The 14,713-nt window shown below is 33.4% G+C and overlaps 1 protein-coding gene and 3 long non-coding RNA genes across 4 annotated transcripts; 1 reads left to right on the forward strand and 3 right to left on the reverse strand.

The window, feature by feature from the left end:
• Positions 1–417: 417 nt before the first annotated feature.
• LOC116405860 lies at positions 418–1,224 on the reverse strand. The gene is made up of 3 exons (XR_004218939.1): positions 1,060–1,224; positions 700–809; positions 418–476 (listed from the first exon to the last, which is right to left on the reverse strand). It is a non-coding gene; the product is annotated as an uncharacterized LOC116405860 (long non-coding RNA).
• A 1,968-nt stretch (positions 1,225–3,192) lies between these two features.
• On the reverse strand, positions 3,193–4,334 carry LOC116405861. The gene is made up of 2 exons (XR_004218940.1): positions 3,900–4,334; positions 3,193–3,461 (listed from the first exon to the last, which is right to left on the reverse strand). It is a non-coding gene; the product is annotated as an uncharacterized LOC116405861 (long non-coding RNA).
• Positions 4,335–6,067: 1,733 nt separating this feature from the next.
• Positions 6,068–12,440, reverse strand: LOC116405847 (the record flags this gene model as incomplete). Its single annotated transcript, XM_031889614.1, has 3 exons — positions 6,068–6,505; positions 7,602–7,716; positions 12,178–12,440. Coding segments are annotated over 3 exons (519 nt in total), but the record flags the coding sequence as incomplete, so codon positions are not given.
• Positions 12,441–13,109: 669 nt separating this feature from the next.
• Positions 13,110–14,512, forward strand: LOC116405839. The gene is made up of 3 exons (XR_004218929.1): positions 13,110–13,264; positions 13,975–14,110; positions 14,182–14,512. It is a non-coding gene; the product is annotated as an uncharacterized LOC116405839 (long non-coding RNA).
• Positions 14,513–14,713: the final 201 nt, after the last annotated feature.

The raw sequence follows: 14,713 nt of genomic DNA on the forward strand, positions 1-14,713 counted from the left end.
TTCATCTTCCCCTACACTGGCTATGGTATCAAAATGCTCAATTAAGTAATACGTCTACTAACGAACTTGAAAACAAAACACATCACACTAAAAAACACAAACATCCCTTTAACCCAACAGAAGCAGCTCTTTTTACCCTTGCACTCACTATCACATTACTATCATGTTTGTCAACTGTCAAACTAACTCTTTTAAGTTATTTAGTGTGACACTACAAAGTTATGAACACCATAATCTTAATTAAAACCTTTTAATAAACAAATGCAAGTTACTACTCAAGAATGGCAAGGAATTCAAAAAACATGACAGCTATCCTAATTGGTTGAAAATGAGAAAAAGAAAGTTAGCCAGACAACCTGTTTGGACTACAAAGCCAGCAGATACGATTCCTCAAATTTGACCATTCACTCTCCATACTCCACAAGTCTTCAAGCACATGATGCTGCCTTCTTTCAGATGAGCAACATCATTCCGATCTTAACAGTCAGAAGAGCAAATCAAATCAATCCTAGCATATTCACAAATCACAACTAAAAAGTACAAACATTACAAAATAAAACATGCAGCGATATCAACAAGCATTCTGATAAATAATTAGCCAACTAATTGACATTACAAAATAAATAAAGAAAAAAATCATTGGAAAGATCACTGCTTAAATGAAATTTGAAATATCTCCCAATAGTTTTGATCGGTTACCCGAGTTGTGAGAGTGATCGGTTGATATTGCGTGCTTCCTTCAAGCGCTCCCCAGCTGCACCTGTTAGCTTCTGCCTCCGGAACCAGCTACTTAAACCATCTGCCAGTCTCTGCACAATAAAATGATTATGAGCCTAAATTTTACAAGTACCAGTCCGTTGAATATAGAAACGTGATACTCATGCTTTTCCATCCTAAACAACAGAACTATCTGCACTTCGATTTACAAATTCATTGCCTTTTTCCGACAGTGCTCACAACTGTTAGTTGTTACAGGTATACTTCTTTTATTTATTTATTTATTTTACTAAATTCAGTAATACCATATTCCAGATATTAGCAACATTATTTTAGCATTACCTTGGATCGGGATTGCAGGTAAAAGCAGTATGTGATAGCGAACTCTCAGGAACGGTCGGGTTAGAAGAGGGAGGCCTAGGTGGAAGCGGGCTCTTCAGGATTTGGAATCGAAAACCGATCTGACGGTGGAGAATTTTCTTTGGAAGACTTGGGTTTCCGAGGGGGTCTGCGCCCTTGATTTCGGCACCGTTAAGGCTAGAAGAAGAAGAAAGTGGTGGATCGACGAGATGGGTATGTCGCAAGATAGAGTTTCTTGGCTGCTTCACGTTAGAGAGGAAGAGCGAAATTTTGGAGGTATAGGAAGAGCGAAACGGAATTTGAGAGATAGGAAATCGCAGGGTTTGAGGAAGACGAAGAAGAGAAGGGGAGATGAGAGGCAGAGTAAACCGATGGAGAAGAAAAAGGGGAAAGAAATTTGAAATAAAAGAGACCGTTGAGGTTGAAGAAGAGGGAAAAGAAAATTGACCGTGGAGGAGAGTTATTTAATTTTTGGATTAAATATTTTCTATGAAAATTAAAAAAGAAAAAGTTAAAAGGCAAATTTTTCTACTTTTTTTATTATTTATTCTATGAAAATTCAATAATAAAAAAGCATCTATATTTGCTTTTGGTATGGTTCACATTTTTATTTATTTGACAAAAATCTAACTAAATTATCATTCATTTTGACCTAATATTGCAAATATAAATTTATATTTTGCATCTTAACTACTCTTTGGCATTTATAATATCATTGTTCCACACCTCAATTTTTTTATTGTTGTCAAAAATAAACCTAATCCAAAATGAATTAGCAAATTAGGGAATAAATGTAATCATTGTTTTTGGGAGTTTGAGTTCGACCGTGATTATTGTTGAATAATTTTCACTTAGACATGCACATTTTGCTATTTTAGCAATTTAAATTTAAAATTTTCTTTTATCAAAAGTAAACCTCTTGTTTTAATGTTTTTCTGGTCATCCCTTTTAAATACAACTAATGACAAATGAATATAACAATTAAGAAATTCGTAGATATATAACAACATTTTAAACTAATTGCTGCAGTTATTTTAAATCACATATGTCATTCGCTTATAAGCCATAAGAGTCTATTAACGATATAAATCTATCACAAATATATTTTGCTACATTTACAATTTTTAAAAGATATTGTTATATACTTAATTATTATTCATAAAATTGCTAATCCATTATACTTACCCTAAGTTAAATGAATAATGTCAAAAGTAAGTTTACTACGAAGGTAATTTGTGTGACCCTTTTATCCTAACGTAGGAAGTTTGTTCCACTCCATACCATTATTGAACTAAGAAGATTAAGTGTGTATTAGTATGTTTAAACAAGTATAATTATAGCAAAATCTATGAGTGATATATTTATATTAGCAATACAATATGTGTTACATATGCAAATATTTTGTATCTAATCGTTGTATTTGCAATTAACTCCATTCAAATATACAAATATAAACATAACTCTTTAACCTGAGTTTAGCTAGGATCACAAACTACAAAAAGAAAGTATGGAACATATTTAATTTGTTTTTTTTTCTTTGAAGAAAATTTGGTGTGTAGCACATTATATATTTTTCTTTCCTTTAAAAAACAGTATTGATCTTATAATATACGGCCTTGCACAATGTATTCACCATAAAGATCATATAATTGTAGAGATGTATAGAAGGTCTGATAAACAACATAAACGAAAAGTTCTAATCCTTGAAATTGTAAACATTACCCATATCCTACAATAAAAGTCACATCAACTTGATATTTGTTGAAATTTAACAAAAATGAAAAGAAAGCAACGATAAACCAATGACGATGGAAGAAGATACAGTTTTCAAACACAACCAGCTATCCAAATTATTCATAATATGGTATTAGAAAATATATTGCAATTTGTAACCTCATAAGTTTATAAACAGAGTAAAAATTAAAGGAAATTTTTTTATCAAGCTTATATTAGGACTTTATACTACTTATATGTAATTCTTAAGTTTTCTTCTTTTAGCTATAAAAGACACAAATTAAGAAAAAAAATGACTTGATTGTCCATGTAAAGTTATGCCCCAACTTTTTTCTTCTAACTTAAGAAAAGGAACACCAACAAATATCTATCCCCATAAACTAAAAAGCATAGGAAAATGATAGTAAAAGTAAAATCAACTTTTTCTGTTATCTTTTTCCTTCATTCATTTACTTCTAATTGAAAATAAATCAAAAGTCTAAAACCGATCAAATTATTGAAAACGAAAAAACAAGAAACATAACAGTGTGGAGAGGTAGTTATTATCAAGTATTTGATTTTGTTTAATAGATTCCAGTTGTGACAACCACAACAATTGTATGCATGAAGTTCATCATTCAAACAGATTCTGACAACAAATTTCAACACATCTGCAAGGCGAAAGAAGATAGGAATTAGGATAACAAGGTAATTAGAACACTGAAATAAATTTTAAAAATAATTTTATTGCCGATTGCTACTATAAGCATAATTATCTGCTTGTATAGTTGTCTTGCATGATCTGACAAATACATTATGGTATTTGATATTCCATTCAGGTTGTATCTTGCATGTTACCAACAAAATCATGTGCTTAGTGATAAATTACTCTTAGACTGAGAAATACTCGAAAAAAAATCAAGAGTAACAACTCTTAGTTTCCCAGAAAAATTGAAACAAAATCATGACAAACCAACAACAAGAACTTCATAAACTTGTCTGATGAAAGCAACTCAAGAACAGTCTCAATGCAGATCATACATGAGTTCTTTGCTAAATATTTCCAAAGGCTAAAAAGAGTTAAGGAAAAAAAGAAAAACAATAATTACCTGTAATTTTCGTTGGTTCATGATCTTCTCTTGTCATTCCCTCACTTTAATCTCATAACTGAAAAGGAAAAGAGGAGGGAGGGGTGATTAAACTCATGCATGTACATAATGTCGAAACCAGCAAAATTACCACCCTATTAACTATGAAAGTCTGGTTGTGGTCGAAGTAGGGTGAAAGTCAGTGTAGATTAGAATAGATGTCACCGTGAAGCTCACTGTCGGTTGGGGGAGAACATAAAAATTGATTTTTTTCTTTTATAACAGGCTGACTGACCTACAGGCTGGGGTGAACTGGCTGGCAAGGAGGAAGTGACATGCTACCACTAGGTTGTGTTAGGTGTGAACAATGGACAATGGTGGCTAGAAGTGAGGGAAGGGCTTTGTCAAAGGGTCGTGCAGGGCTGAACTCCAACTGTCCAATATTAGTTTGTTCGGTTACTTTCTTTGTTTCACCCATATCAATGTCTGCAAAAATTCCCACAATATATAGAAATGGAAATAAAGATCCTTAAGTTCTTTGAGAAAAATCATAAATATAGCCACAAAATTTCTCCAATTATTTGTTACTTAAAAAAGTATAGAAATTGTCAACCAAGCTCAACTAACGCCTGTATGTATGTACTTAGAACCAAGAGGTCTCGGGTTTAAATCCCTCTACCCAAAATTTGTCCTAAATCTCAACTTTTTTACAATCAATCCTAAAACTCTTTTTCTACCCCATTTTTGGCCTATTTTTGGCAATTCCCCAATACTATTATAGTTGTAGAATAAAAAATTTTAGATCAATCACGCATTATCGTTGAATTCAAGACTAATTAAAAATTGACATGTGTCCCAAATTAAAATTGAAAAAAAATATAAATTTGTTAATTTGGATGATACACATGTTTGGATCAAATTAATTATTTTAGTTTAATTAATATTATTTACTCGGTTAAGACTAAAATTCAATCGAGCCAAAAAAATAAATTTAATTTAGCTCTAGTCCATAAATCAACCAGACTCAAGTTCATAAAAGCCACTAAAGAACTCTATAGATACTGGAGTTCCCTTCATTTGAAGATACAAACTTTCTTTCAAGACTCCAACTTCAAGAACGTCACGTGCTCTGCTTCCTCAAATCAAGCATAAGCATCTAAGTGAGAGAGAATCAGGAGATCAAATGACTCATTGCATCAAATCAACATAAATACATTATTAATACAAGTTGGAGTTCACAAATTAAATTTCTCTATAAAGATCTCGTGTAAACCACAGTGAACCAAAAAGTGATTATAAACGAAATATTTCATTAATAAATTCAATCAAATAAAAAAACACAGGAAAATTACAACTCTACTGAACTTGAGATGAATCCTCAAAATTCTAAGTCTTTTCCTTGGACGAATTCTCTAATCGTCCGTCAACACACACTTTTGTGGGATGAGAAATTTTAGAGCTACTATGCCTCCCTCATAGGAACTTTTGTACTTAAGATTAGCTACTGACTTGGAATGTTGCGGAAGACCTATGGAGTTGTTGTAAAATGGCAGAAATTGTGAGAAGATGGTGATGAATTTGACTATAGTTAGTTGTTCCCCGAAATGGAAGACTTGCTATATAATGTATTAATTGACTGTCTCGTTGTTGCTGTCCATTGTTATTTTGATAAAAGGTTTGCAGATGTAAATAATTTGTAAATTTATAGATCTAAGAATGTTATCATACACTTCATATTAGATAATAAAAATCACTTGACAATTTCTCAAACACCACACCGTCTACCGCCTCAAAGTTGAGTTATTGATCATGGTCAAGACAAAGAAAATAAGGATTGAGACCACACTTGCGAAGAAGAAAAATGTTGAGAGGAGAAAAAGATCATGCATGCAAATGGAAAAAAAAAAAAAAGAGAAAGTAGGAACTTTGTTTAGGTTCATCAAGAAGATAAATGGATATAAAGAAATAACCAAAATCATAACTTGAATTCTTTCTCATATTTGCAATAGTAGAAATCTGGAAGACACATTTGCAAAATATCTCAACTTATTTTGCTACCTATTACAATATTCCTAAACTTATTGTAAATGTACACAATTTTGTATCTGTGATCAGTTTCAAGAATCTCTCCCTAGAGAGAATAAGTTGCATCTTCTAAAAGTACTTGCTATGGCTCAACATCAACATACTTTAGGAAACTTTTCAATAGTTATTTACATAAAAGAAAACTAGAAGGTAAAATAGTAATGAATTTCTCCAACTGAATTTTGTTCGAGTTACAATAGTTGTATGTTTATGCGCATCTATATATATAATGCAATAATGTAAGACAACATGAGCATAATGTAATATGGAGAGCTGGAGGATCAAATAAAAATATAAGAAAATCAGATTATTATCTTTATGATAAAATAATTAGTACAACAAAAAACAAAATTAGACTTTACTAATTGCAGATCAAAAATTGCATCCGCGACGCTGGCAAATCAGAGTTGCATGGGAGTTGAATCCTTAACAATCTCATATAATGATATAATGTTTTCAATGCTCAATAGGCCAATGATGCACCATTCCAAGAGATCTGATTTCCTATTCTGGAGGACTTCTTGAAGAAAATGAATGTTATGCTGCAAGGAAGGTGCAAATTTATTAGAGAAGAATTAAACACTGTTCTATCTCAAGAAATATCATTTCCATAAAAGTAAAAGAACCTCCTTCCAGTGAGTATGATATAAGTGGAAGAATCTAGGTTAAAGATTTAAATAAGGAAATCACAATGAGAATGTTGATTATTTTTTCCTTAGCTCGGCTTTTGGAAAAGGAACACACACCACTCCCTGATTTCATTTGCATTATTTTGGGTCAGCTTCAGAATACACAAACTTCAGATGGACAGCACAAACACTTGGAAACAATTTAGCAGAACCAATTTCTTAAAGAAACATTCTAAACTAATTAAATAAAGAGAGTCCTCAAAACTTCACTCCTTGAAGAACTATGAATTGATTCTCCTACAATAGTAGCTAGCTTTTGATAGGACCACGTCCCTTCACCACGGATTAGAATATTGATGTCAATATTTTAATTTTTTTTATTCTTCTTCTTTAAAAAAAATAAACATTTAATTCTTGAACATTGGGATCTAAATGTCCAGGGATAATAATGCTCATACCCACGAAATAATATCCACCATCCAAACTGTTAAATAAAAAAATTCTTTTCCTAAAATTCTACCGAAGCAGTAGGAAAAGTTGTTATGTAACTTTTTCTAAATAAGTGAAGAAAGAGTGGACAAGAATATGATAAAACCAATAAAATTAATCAGAAGCTGCTAGTATCCATTTGATTTAATACGTTCCAATCCTTGAATTTAAAGCCTTGTACATGTGTGAATATTATGCATTAACGATTTAACGATTTTAAAATGAAATAAGAATGAAGGATTTAAATTCATTCACTTGTGAAAGTTGAGAGATTTAGTTAATACAACATTTAGTATAAATTGGTTTTCTTTCCCTTAAAAAGAATACTAAAGAAAATACGAAAGTTTTCACGAGGTTACACGTCCTCTCAACACATTTTCCATTGCATATAACCAAAAATAGATAATATTGCTTTCAAGTTGGCTATTGCCACGATATTTAAGAAGAACGTTCAAGAGAAGAGGCTCAACTATACGGAAAAAACCACTTTGAAGGAATGAATGGAATAGAATGAAATTACCTCCACAAACTTCAATTTGAAATCTAGATTCCCAAAGCGCTGGGTGACCTCGTACTCTTCCCGAAGGTACTCATATATTTGAGCATATTTTGCATCCCTCCACGCAATTTCTGATCTGAGTGGCAAAGGAAAAAGACATAAAAGAGCACTAAGATAACAAAATTCTACCAATTAAAGCAATATTATGATCGAATTTTCTATGCACGAATATTAATAATAATAAGAAGGTAAGAATGTATATATTTTTGTTTACTTATATCAAGCTTGAAAGGCAAACTTTTCTATGTTATGATCTTGGTTCTGTTAGGATGTCAAATACATTTCTGAACAATAGTATTATCCTGGCGCCAAGTACTGCGAAAACCACATAAGACGTAATCCAAGCTTTAAAGAGGCTCTAGATAAAATAAAAAGCAAAATGTATTTGATAGGCCACTGATTATACATCAGTATGCTCGCAGGGGCAAAAAGGGCAAAGAAGTAGTTATTATTGAGTTGGGAGAATCATCCAACAGTAAGAATGATTATCTTGGGTAGTTTTGGGCATTTATCTTGACTAGTTTCAGTCTTCAGGTGGTTAGTAGTTGGTTATGAAGGAAGTTATGTTACCGTTGCTATGTTATGTGTTTAAATAAGAAGTTAAGTTAGCAGATGGGTAGACAGTCTTTTAGTTTGAAGTGTTTGGGTTTCTCTCGTGTGGGAGGAATGGTCTATGTAATAGTAAATTATCTATAATAGAAGAACTTTACTTTAGTAACTATCATACTGGTATAAGAGCCCTCAACCTGGGGATGATAGGAAAGGTGGCACAGAAGAAAATTGAAGAACGGTTAGGCGTAACTGATTTTGAAATTGCCAGGATTTAAGTAGATGTTCAGAAGTTACCACAAATTGAAGAAACGCTGCTTGCACTTGCTTAAGATTGTTCAACGCTTTATCCTTATAGCACAGTTGGAACAACAACGAAGGAATGCAGATGACACTCAAACATTATTGGCTTCTCTAGTTTCTGGTGTTGGATTGTCAGATCGCCCTTCCAATTCGGAATCGAATGAGGAAATTAAGAATACGACAGTGGCAAACACAGTGGAACCTATTTATGGCTATAGGAGCAATGCATTCAGACAATAATGAGGGTGAACAGGATCATAGCAAATTAAACAAGTTTGAGATGTCAGTATTCAATGAATCCGATCGTTACTTACAAATCCATAAACTTACTGATTCCAAAAAATTAACAGTGACAGTCATTAGCTTCAAAGCAGCGGAGCATTAGCTTCGAAGCAGCGGCTCTCAATTGGTACCAAGCCACAGACAAACGAGAACCAATTTTGAATTGGAATGATATGAAACGAAGATTGTTGATCCGATTTGGCTCATCATGCCAAGGTTCAGTTTGTGGGCAATTTCTCATAATCAAGCAAGAAACAGTGGTGGAGGAATATTGCAGTCCGTTTTGATAGGTTAGTGGCTCCTTTACTCCAACTACCTACCAAAAAAATTAAAAAAAGAACGTGTCCTCTGCATGTCGTGTCCTATGCATGTTGTATCCTATATGTTAAAAAACTGGTGTGTCGTATCTCGTGTCGGTGTTCGTGCTTCTTAGGTTTTGAATTTAAAAACTCTTCTAAATAATTTTAAAAAAAGATTTCCTATTGTTCGGTTTTTCTCTGACTTACCAATTAAATTATTTGGTTGCACTACTTATGTTCATAATCCCAACTCTACTCGTACTTCACTTGATCCTAAAGCTGTTAAATGCATTTTTGTAGGCTGTCTCCTATAGGAAGGCTTACAAATGTTTTGACACTTCGACTAAAAGGTATTTTGAGAGTATGGATATGTCTGTTTTTGGAAAATCAACCTTTTTTTAGCCAAAATTCTCTTTAGAGGGAGTCCCCAACCTTAAGATAATTTTTGGGACACTTAACCTATCCCAAACACCATTGATTCCAAAGTTATGAGCTAACTCTTGACGTCAAGTGTGGAGAGTTCTTCAGGGGGAGAACCACTATAGACTGACTTGACAAGTAAAAACCTGAACTACAGCTTTATAATAAAAGAAACTTGACTCGAAGGAATTGAGAATGATCTATCACAAAACCAAACTAATACCCCGATAAATGATTATGAAGATCCAGGTAACATACATTCTCCTTTTACTTCGTCTAATTCTCCCCGTTCTTCTCATAATTCCTTGTCTAATGTCTCTGATCTTGATATTACAATTGCCAACAGGAAAGGTACCAGTAAATTTGTCAAATATCTCATTGCAAACTATCTTTCTTATCGTAAACTTTCACAATCATAAAGCCTTTACATCCAAAATAATCAACCTGTTTGTTCCGAGGAATATACAAGAGGTCCCAAATGAATTGAATTGGAAATTAGCAGTGATGGAAGAGATGAATTCTACATGGGATATACTTGAACTACGAAAAGAAAAGAAAACAGTTGGATGCAAGTGGATGTTTACGCTAAAATGTAAAGCTGATGGTAGTGTCGAGAGGTACAAGGTTGGATTGGTTGCTGAGGGGTTTACTCAAACCTATGGAGTTGATTATCAAGAAACATTTGCTACAGTTGTCAAAATCAATTCTATTAGAAATTTGTTGTCTGTTGTAGCTAACTTTGATTGGCCTCTTTATCAATTGGATGTTAAGAATGTCTTTCTCAATGGGGAACTGAAAGAAGAGGTAATTATGGACTTGCCACCTAGTTTTAAGGTAGATCTCGGGATTAACAAAGTTTGCAAGTTAAAGAGATCATTATACGGTCTCAAACAGTCTCCTAGAGCTTGATTTGAACGCTTGTATATTCCTTGGAACAAACAGTCTCCTAGAGCTTGATTTGATTCGAGAAAGTAGTCACGGGCTATGGATTCAGTCAAAGCCAAGTCGATCATATGATATTCTACAAACATACAGGAAATGACAAGGTTATGATTTTGATAGTTTAATTTGATGATATCGTTCTTACAAGCAATGATGAGACAGAACAAACTTTCGTGAAGAAAAAGTTGGCAGATGATTTCCAGATCAAGGACCTAGGAACTTTAAAGTACTTCCTAGGCATGAAGTTTGCCAGGTCCAAAAGTGGCATTCTTTTCAAACAAAGGAAGAATATTATTGATCTGTTAAAAGAGACAGGTTTACTTGGTTGCAAGGTAGCAGAAACTCCCATTGAGCAGAATTTGAAATTGAAAGTTGCAACCAAGAATGAGATAAAGGAAAGAGAAAAGTACTAGAGACTTGTAGGAAGACTCATATATCTTTCCCACACGTCCTAACATTGCTTTTGCAATTAGTATCAAAAGTCAGTTCATGCATGCTCTTGGACCAACTCACTTTTATGCCGTTTATAGAATAGAATCCTAAGTATTTGAAAGGTACTTGAGGAAAAGACACATTGTTTCAAAGACATGATCATCTAATGTTAACGTTTACACTAATACTAATTGGGCAGGTTGCATGACTGAGATCTGGTTACTGCCCCTTCCTTGGAGGAAATCTTGCTACTTGGCAAAGTAAAAAACAGAGTGCTGTTGCAAGAAGTAGTGCAGAAGCAGAATTTAGAGCTTTAACCCAACGCATTTGTGAGTGTAAATGAATAAGATTGTTGGAAGAATTGGGATTCACTCAAACAATGCTCATGCAGTATCACGGCAGCAATTTCCATTGCCCACAATTCAGTCCTTTATAACAAGACGTAACATACTGAAGTCAATAAACACTTTATAAAGCAAAAGACCAATGTGGGAGTAATATGCATACCCTACCTTCCGACAACAGAACAAATTGCAGATGTGTTAACTAAAGGCCTTCCAAAGTGGCAATTCAACAAACTGATTGACAAGCTAGCAATGACTGATATCTTCAAACCAGCTTGAGGGGAAATGTTGATTATTTCCTTTATTGTATTATATTTTATTGTGTTGGTTGTATAATATTTGCCAAATTTATTTTTTCCTTTTTTGTAATGAGTTGTTTTATTTAAGTAAAATCTTTCTATTTGTGAAATAAACAAGAAATATATTATTTTAGCATAAATCAATGAAGTCTTAATTCCAAGCGATGTTTACTGGATTTTGTTTGCCTCTTTATTTGTTTTGAGGATCTTTTTTCTTCTACTTTGTTTGCTTATTGGTTTGTATTTTGAGTATATCTCTTTTCATTTCCCTACGTGATGGGAAACTTGTTTTCATTTCCTTATGTGATGGGAAACTTCCGCAAGGAAGTCTCTTACTGTGAGGAACCAGACTATTCCTATATCTGCACAATTCCGAGTAAACGATGTATAAGAATGCTTAACGACAGATGGTCTTCCTTTTTAAGAATGTCCTGCGTTGTGGGTGGTCTCTTATTCCGCCGCTTTCTAGAGCTATGCCGCTGCCATTACCCCTTGGATTGGCCATGAGACAAACATTTTAGTTTCTTCATTGCAAGTCTCTTTGCATTTCCTTAATGAACATTTTTTATATTGTATCCTTTTCAAAACAATAATAAATAAAATAAAAAGACAGCTATCTGTTTAGACCAATATACTATAAGTCCAATACCAACTATCGGGGTTTTACCTCTCAAAAAGACCAACTTTGAGAATTACATCTGCTAAATTTGAATTGGCCTTTCCAACAAGTTGAAGGAGCTTTTTCTTATCCATAGTGAATGTTCCTGTTTTCTCCATTTTACGATTTATATCTGCAAACTCTTCAACCAAACTATCAACCTGAAAAAGAAAAGAGAGAAAAGAAAAGGCATGTTTTGAGAACACAAATACAAGCACTAATTGGTGCTGAAGATTAAAATGCCAAACTCGGAGAATTAGTAACTTAGATATTTAATGAGCAAGCAGATCTCATAACCTCCGTCATTCCAGCTAAGTGACAAAAAATGTCAATTATGACACGATGATGGAAAAGTTGCAGGAAATTATGATGTCACCAATCATGCTTTAGGAATAGGTCTAGAAATAATATGAGTGGCCTACTAGGTTGTCCCAGGAGTAAATAAAAGAATGTGATAGACTGCCAATGATTGTTCACATAACCAGGCATTGTAATCCCATTTTTTTATTTTGCTTCCATACCAAATCGTAAAACCAAATTGTATTTATATGTTGTCTTGATCTTTTGGGATCATTCTTTGGATTGGAGTCCTTTATTGTAGGAAGGGTTGAATCTCTATTGTCGGGGATTGGGCTTCTTTTTTTCTCTTTTCTATCCTCTTGAGTGCCCTTCTATGTTCTTCATTTCTCTCCAAGAAATTGTGGTTTTGAATAAAGATTAAAGAAACAAAAAATTGATAAAAATCAGTTTGACAAAATGTAATTTTTAAAAAGAACATAAATAACAATTCTACAGACATTTCAAGAGCTCCCCATCTCTCCTAATCCTAACCAAAGATAATTCTTAGAGAGAACCTATTGGCACCTACTAACCAATATATACCCATCTACTAGGAACGGGTCTGGTTTCATTAAAAGATTATAGCAATGATTCTACAGTTTTGTATCCTATTTGACACCTTTAAGGATTATTTTGTGTGTTGTATTTTGTTTTTCATAGACACCTGTCTAATGAAGAGCTGTTACCTATAATTGGAAAAATTCACCCATCAGAGCATTACTATGCAAAACAACAGGCAGAATATATCATACAGCAGGTACTCATCCATAACGAATCTTAAAACCCATATGCAAGTCGATGAATTTTTTAGCTTTACTTTTACGATTGAGATATTGCTTGGATATTGTGGCACATATTAATGTCATCAACAAACATCTCATGATTCTTATGTATGGTTGTAGAAACAATTTACTCTTTCTTTTCCTCTATCAGTGAGAGCTTGCTGGGTTGTCCATGGATTGTTTTATACTCTGTACAGTTATTTTAATTTTTACTTGACCGACCACCCATCACATATAAGTAATATTGTGTAAAATTCATTTTACGAGTAGTAAAATCGGTCATATTAAAACGCAGTCATTACACCAATTGTTTTCTGTTTGCACTTTGTGGACTGAATGGTTATTCTCTTGGAAGTTCCTTTATCAGATTTCATTATGAATCTATTGCATCTGACTTTTAACTCAATAAACTGTAGCATAATTGTTAATGTTATTATGGTCCTCATTGATTTTAATAAGATAGACCAAGTGTTCTCTATCAGCCTCAGAACATAAGATATAGTATGACGTCATTTATCTTATCATTTTACATGGAAGAACTTTCTTGCAAATGTTTTCTAAATGAGAAAACATTACCATAAGGCATAAGATCTAGAATTAGACTAGGCCTGGAAAATATTTTCATCTTCCAGAGGGAGCAACTACATCTGTTGATTAACATCTTCATTCTGTCTTTATTTTACAGGCTGATGCAGATAAAGATGGACGTCTCACCTTGGCAGAAATGATCGATCATCCTTACGTATTTTACAGTGCCATTTTCAACGAAGATGATGAGGACGATTATGATTTCCACGATGAGTTTCGTTAAGTTTTTTCATGTATGGACACCTCCCTCTATCTAACAAACTTCCGCGGACAAGATCAGTCTTGATGTTTGTTGCTGTTGCAGGAATAGTCGAATAGTCAGATAGGATTAGCAGTAGAGAAAACGGAGTTCTTTCGCAGCATGGAATCGGGATACAGAGTTTGAAGTCTTAGGCAACAACTTGGAGGAGATCTCTCTGGCATGGTGGTCAGAACTGGGTTAAACTTCTTCAGCCATGGCTCGCCCATATGGTGGTATCCCTCTTTTTGTAGCATATGAAACCCCCATCTTGTCTAAGATAACAATGGTTTCACACCTTAGATTATAGACATTTATTTGCAAATAGTTTTGTTAAGTTCAATGTCCTTGGTATAGAATTACCATTTAATTGTTATTTGTTACTAATTTATTCTTCCTGGATAGAAAATTATCAATTATTCAATCATATTTATCTTTTGAGTATAGGGTTTTTGAAAAAGTGAGCTAAAAAGGTGTGTAATTTTAGTATTTTGTTGTTGCTTTTCAAATATGATGTTGGATATGATATTTGGTTTAAGAATTTTTGGACCAAGTACAAATAATTGAATTTTAGGACTAATTAAAAGTTGACATGTGT

The sequence above is a fragment of the Cucumis sativus genome, unplaced genomic scaffold, assembly GCF_000004075.3.
Source record: "Cucumis sativus cultivar 9930 unplaced genomic scaffold, Cucumber_9930_V3 scaffold38, whole genome shotgun sequence".
NCBI lineage: Eukaryota > Viridiplantae > Streptophyta > Magnoliopsida > Cucurbitales > Cucurbitaceae > Cucumis > Cucumis sativus.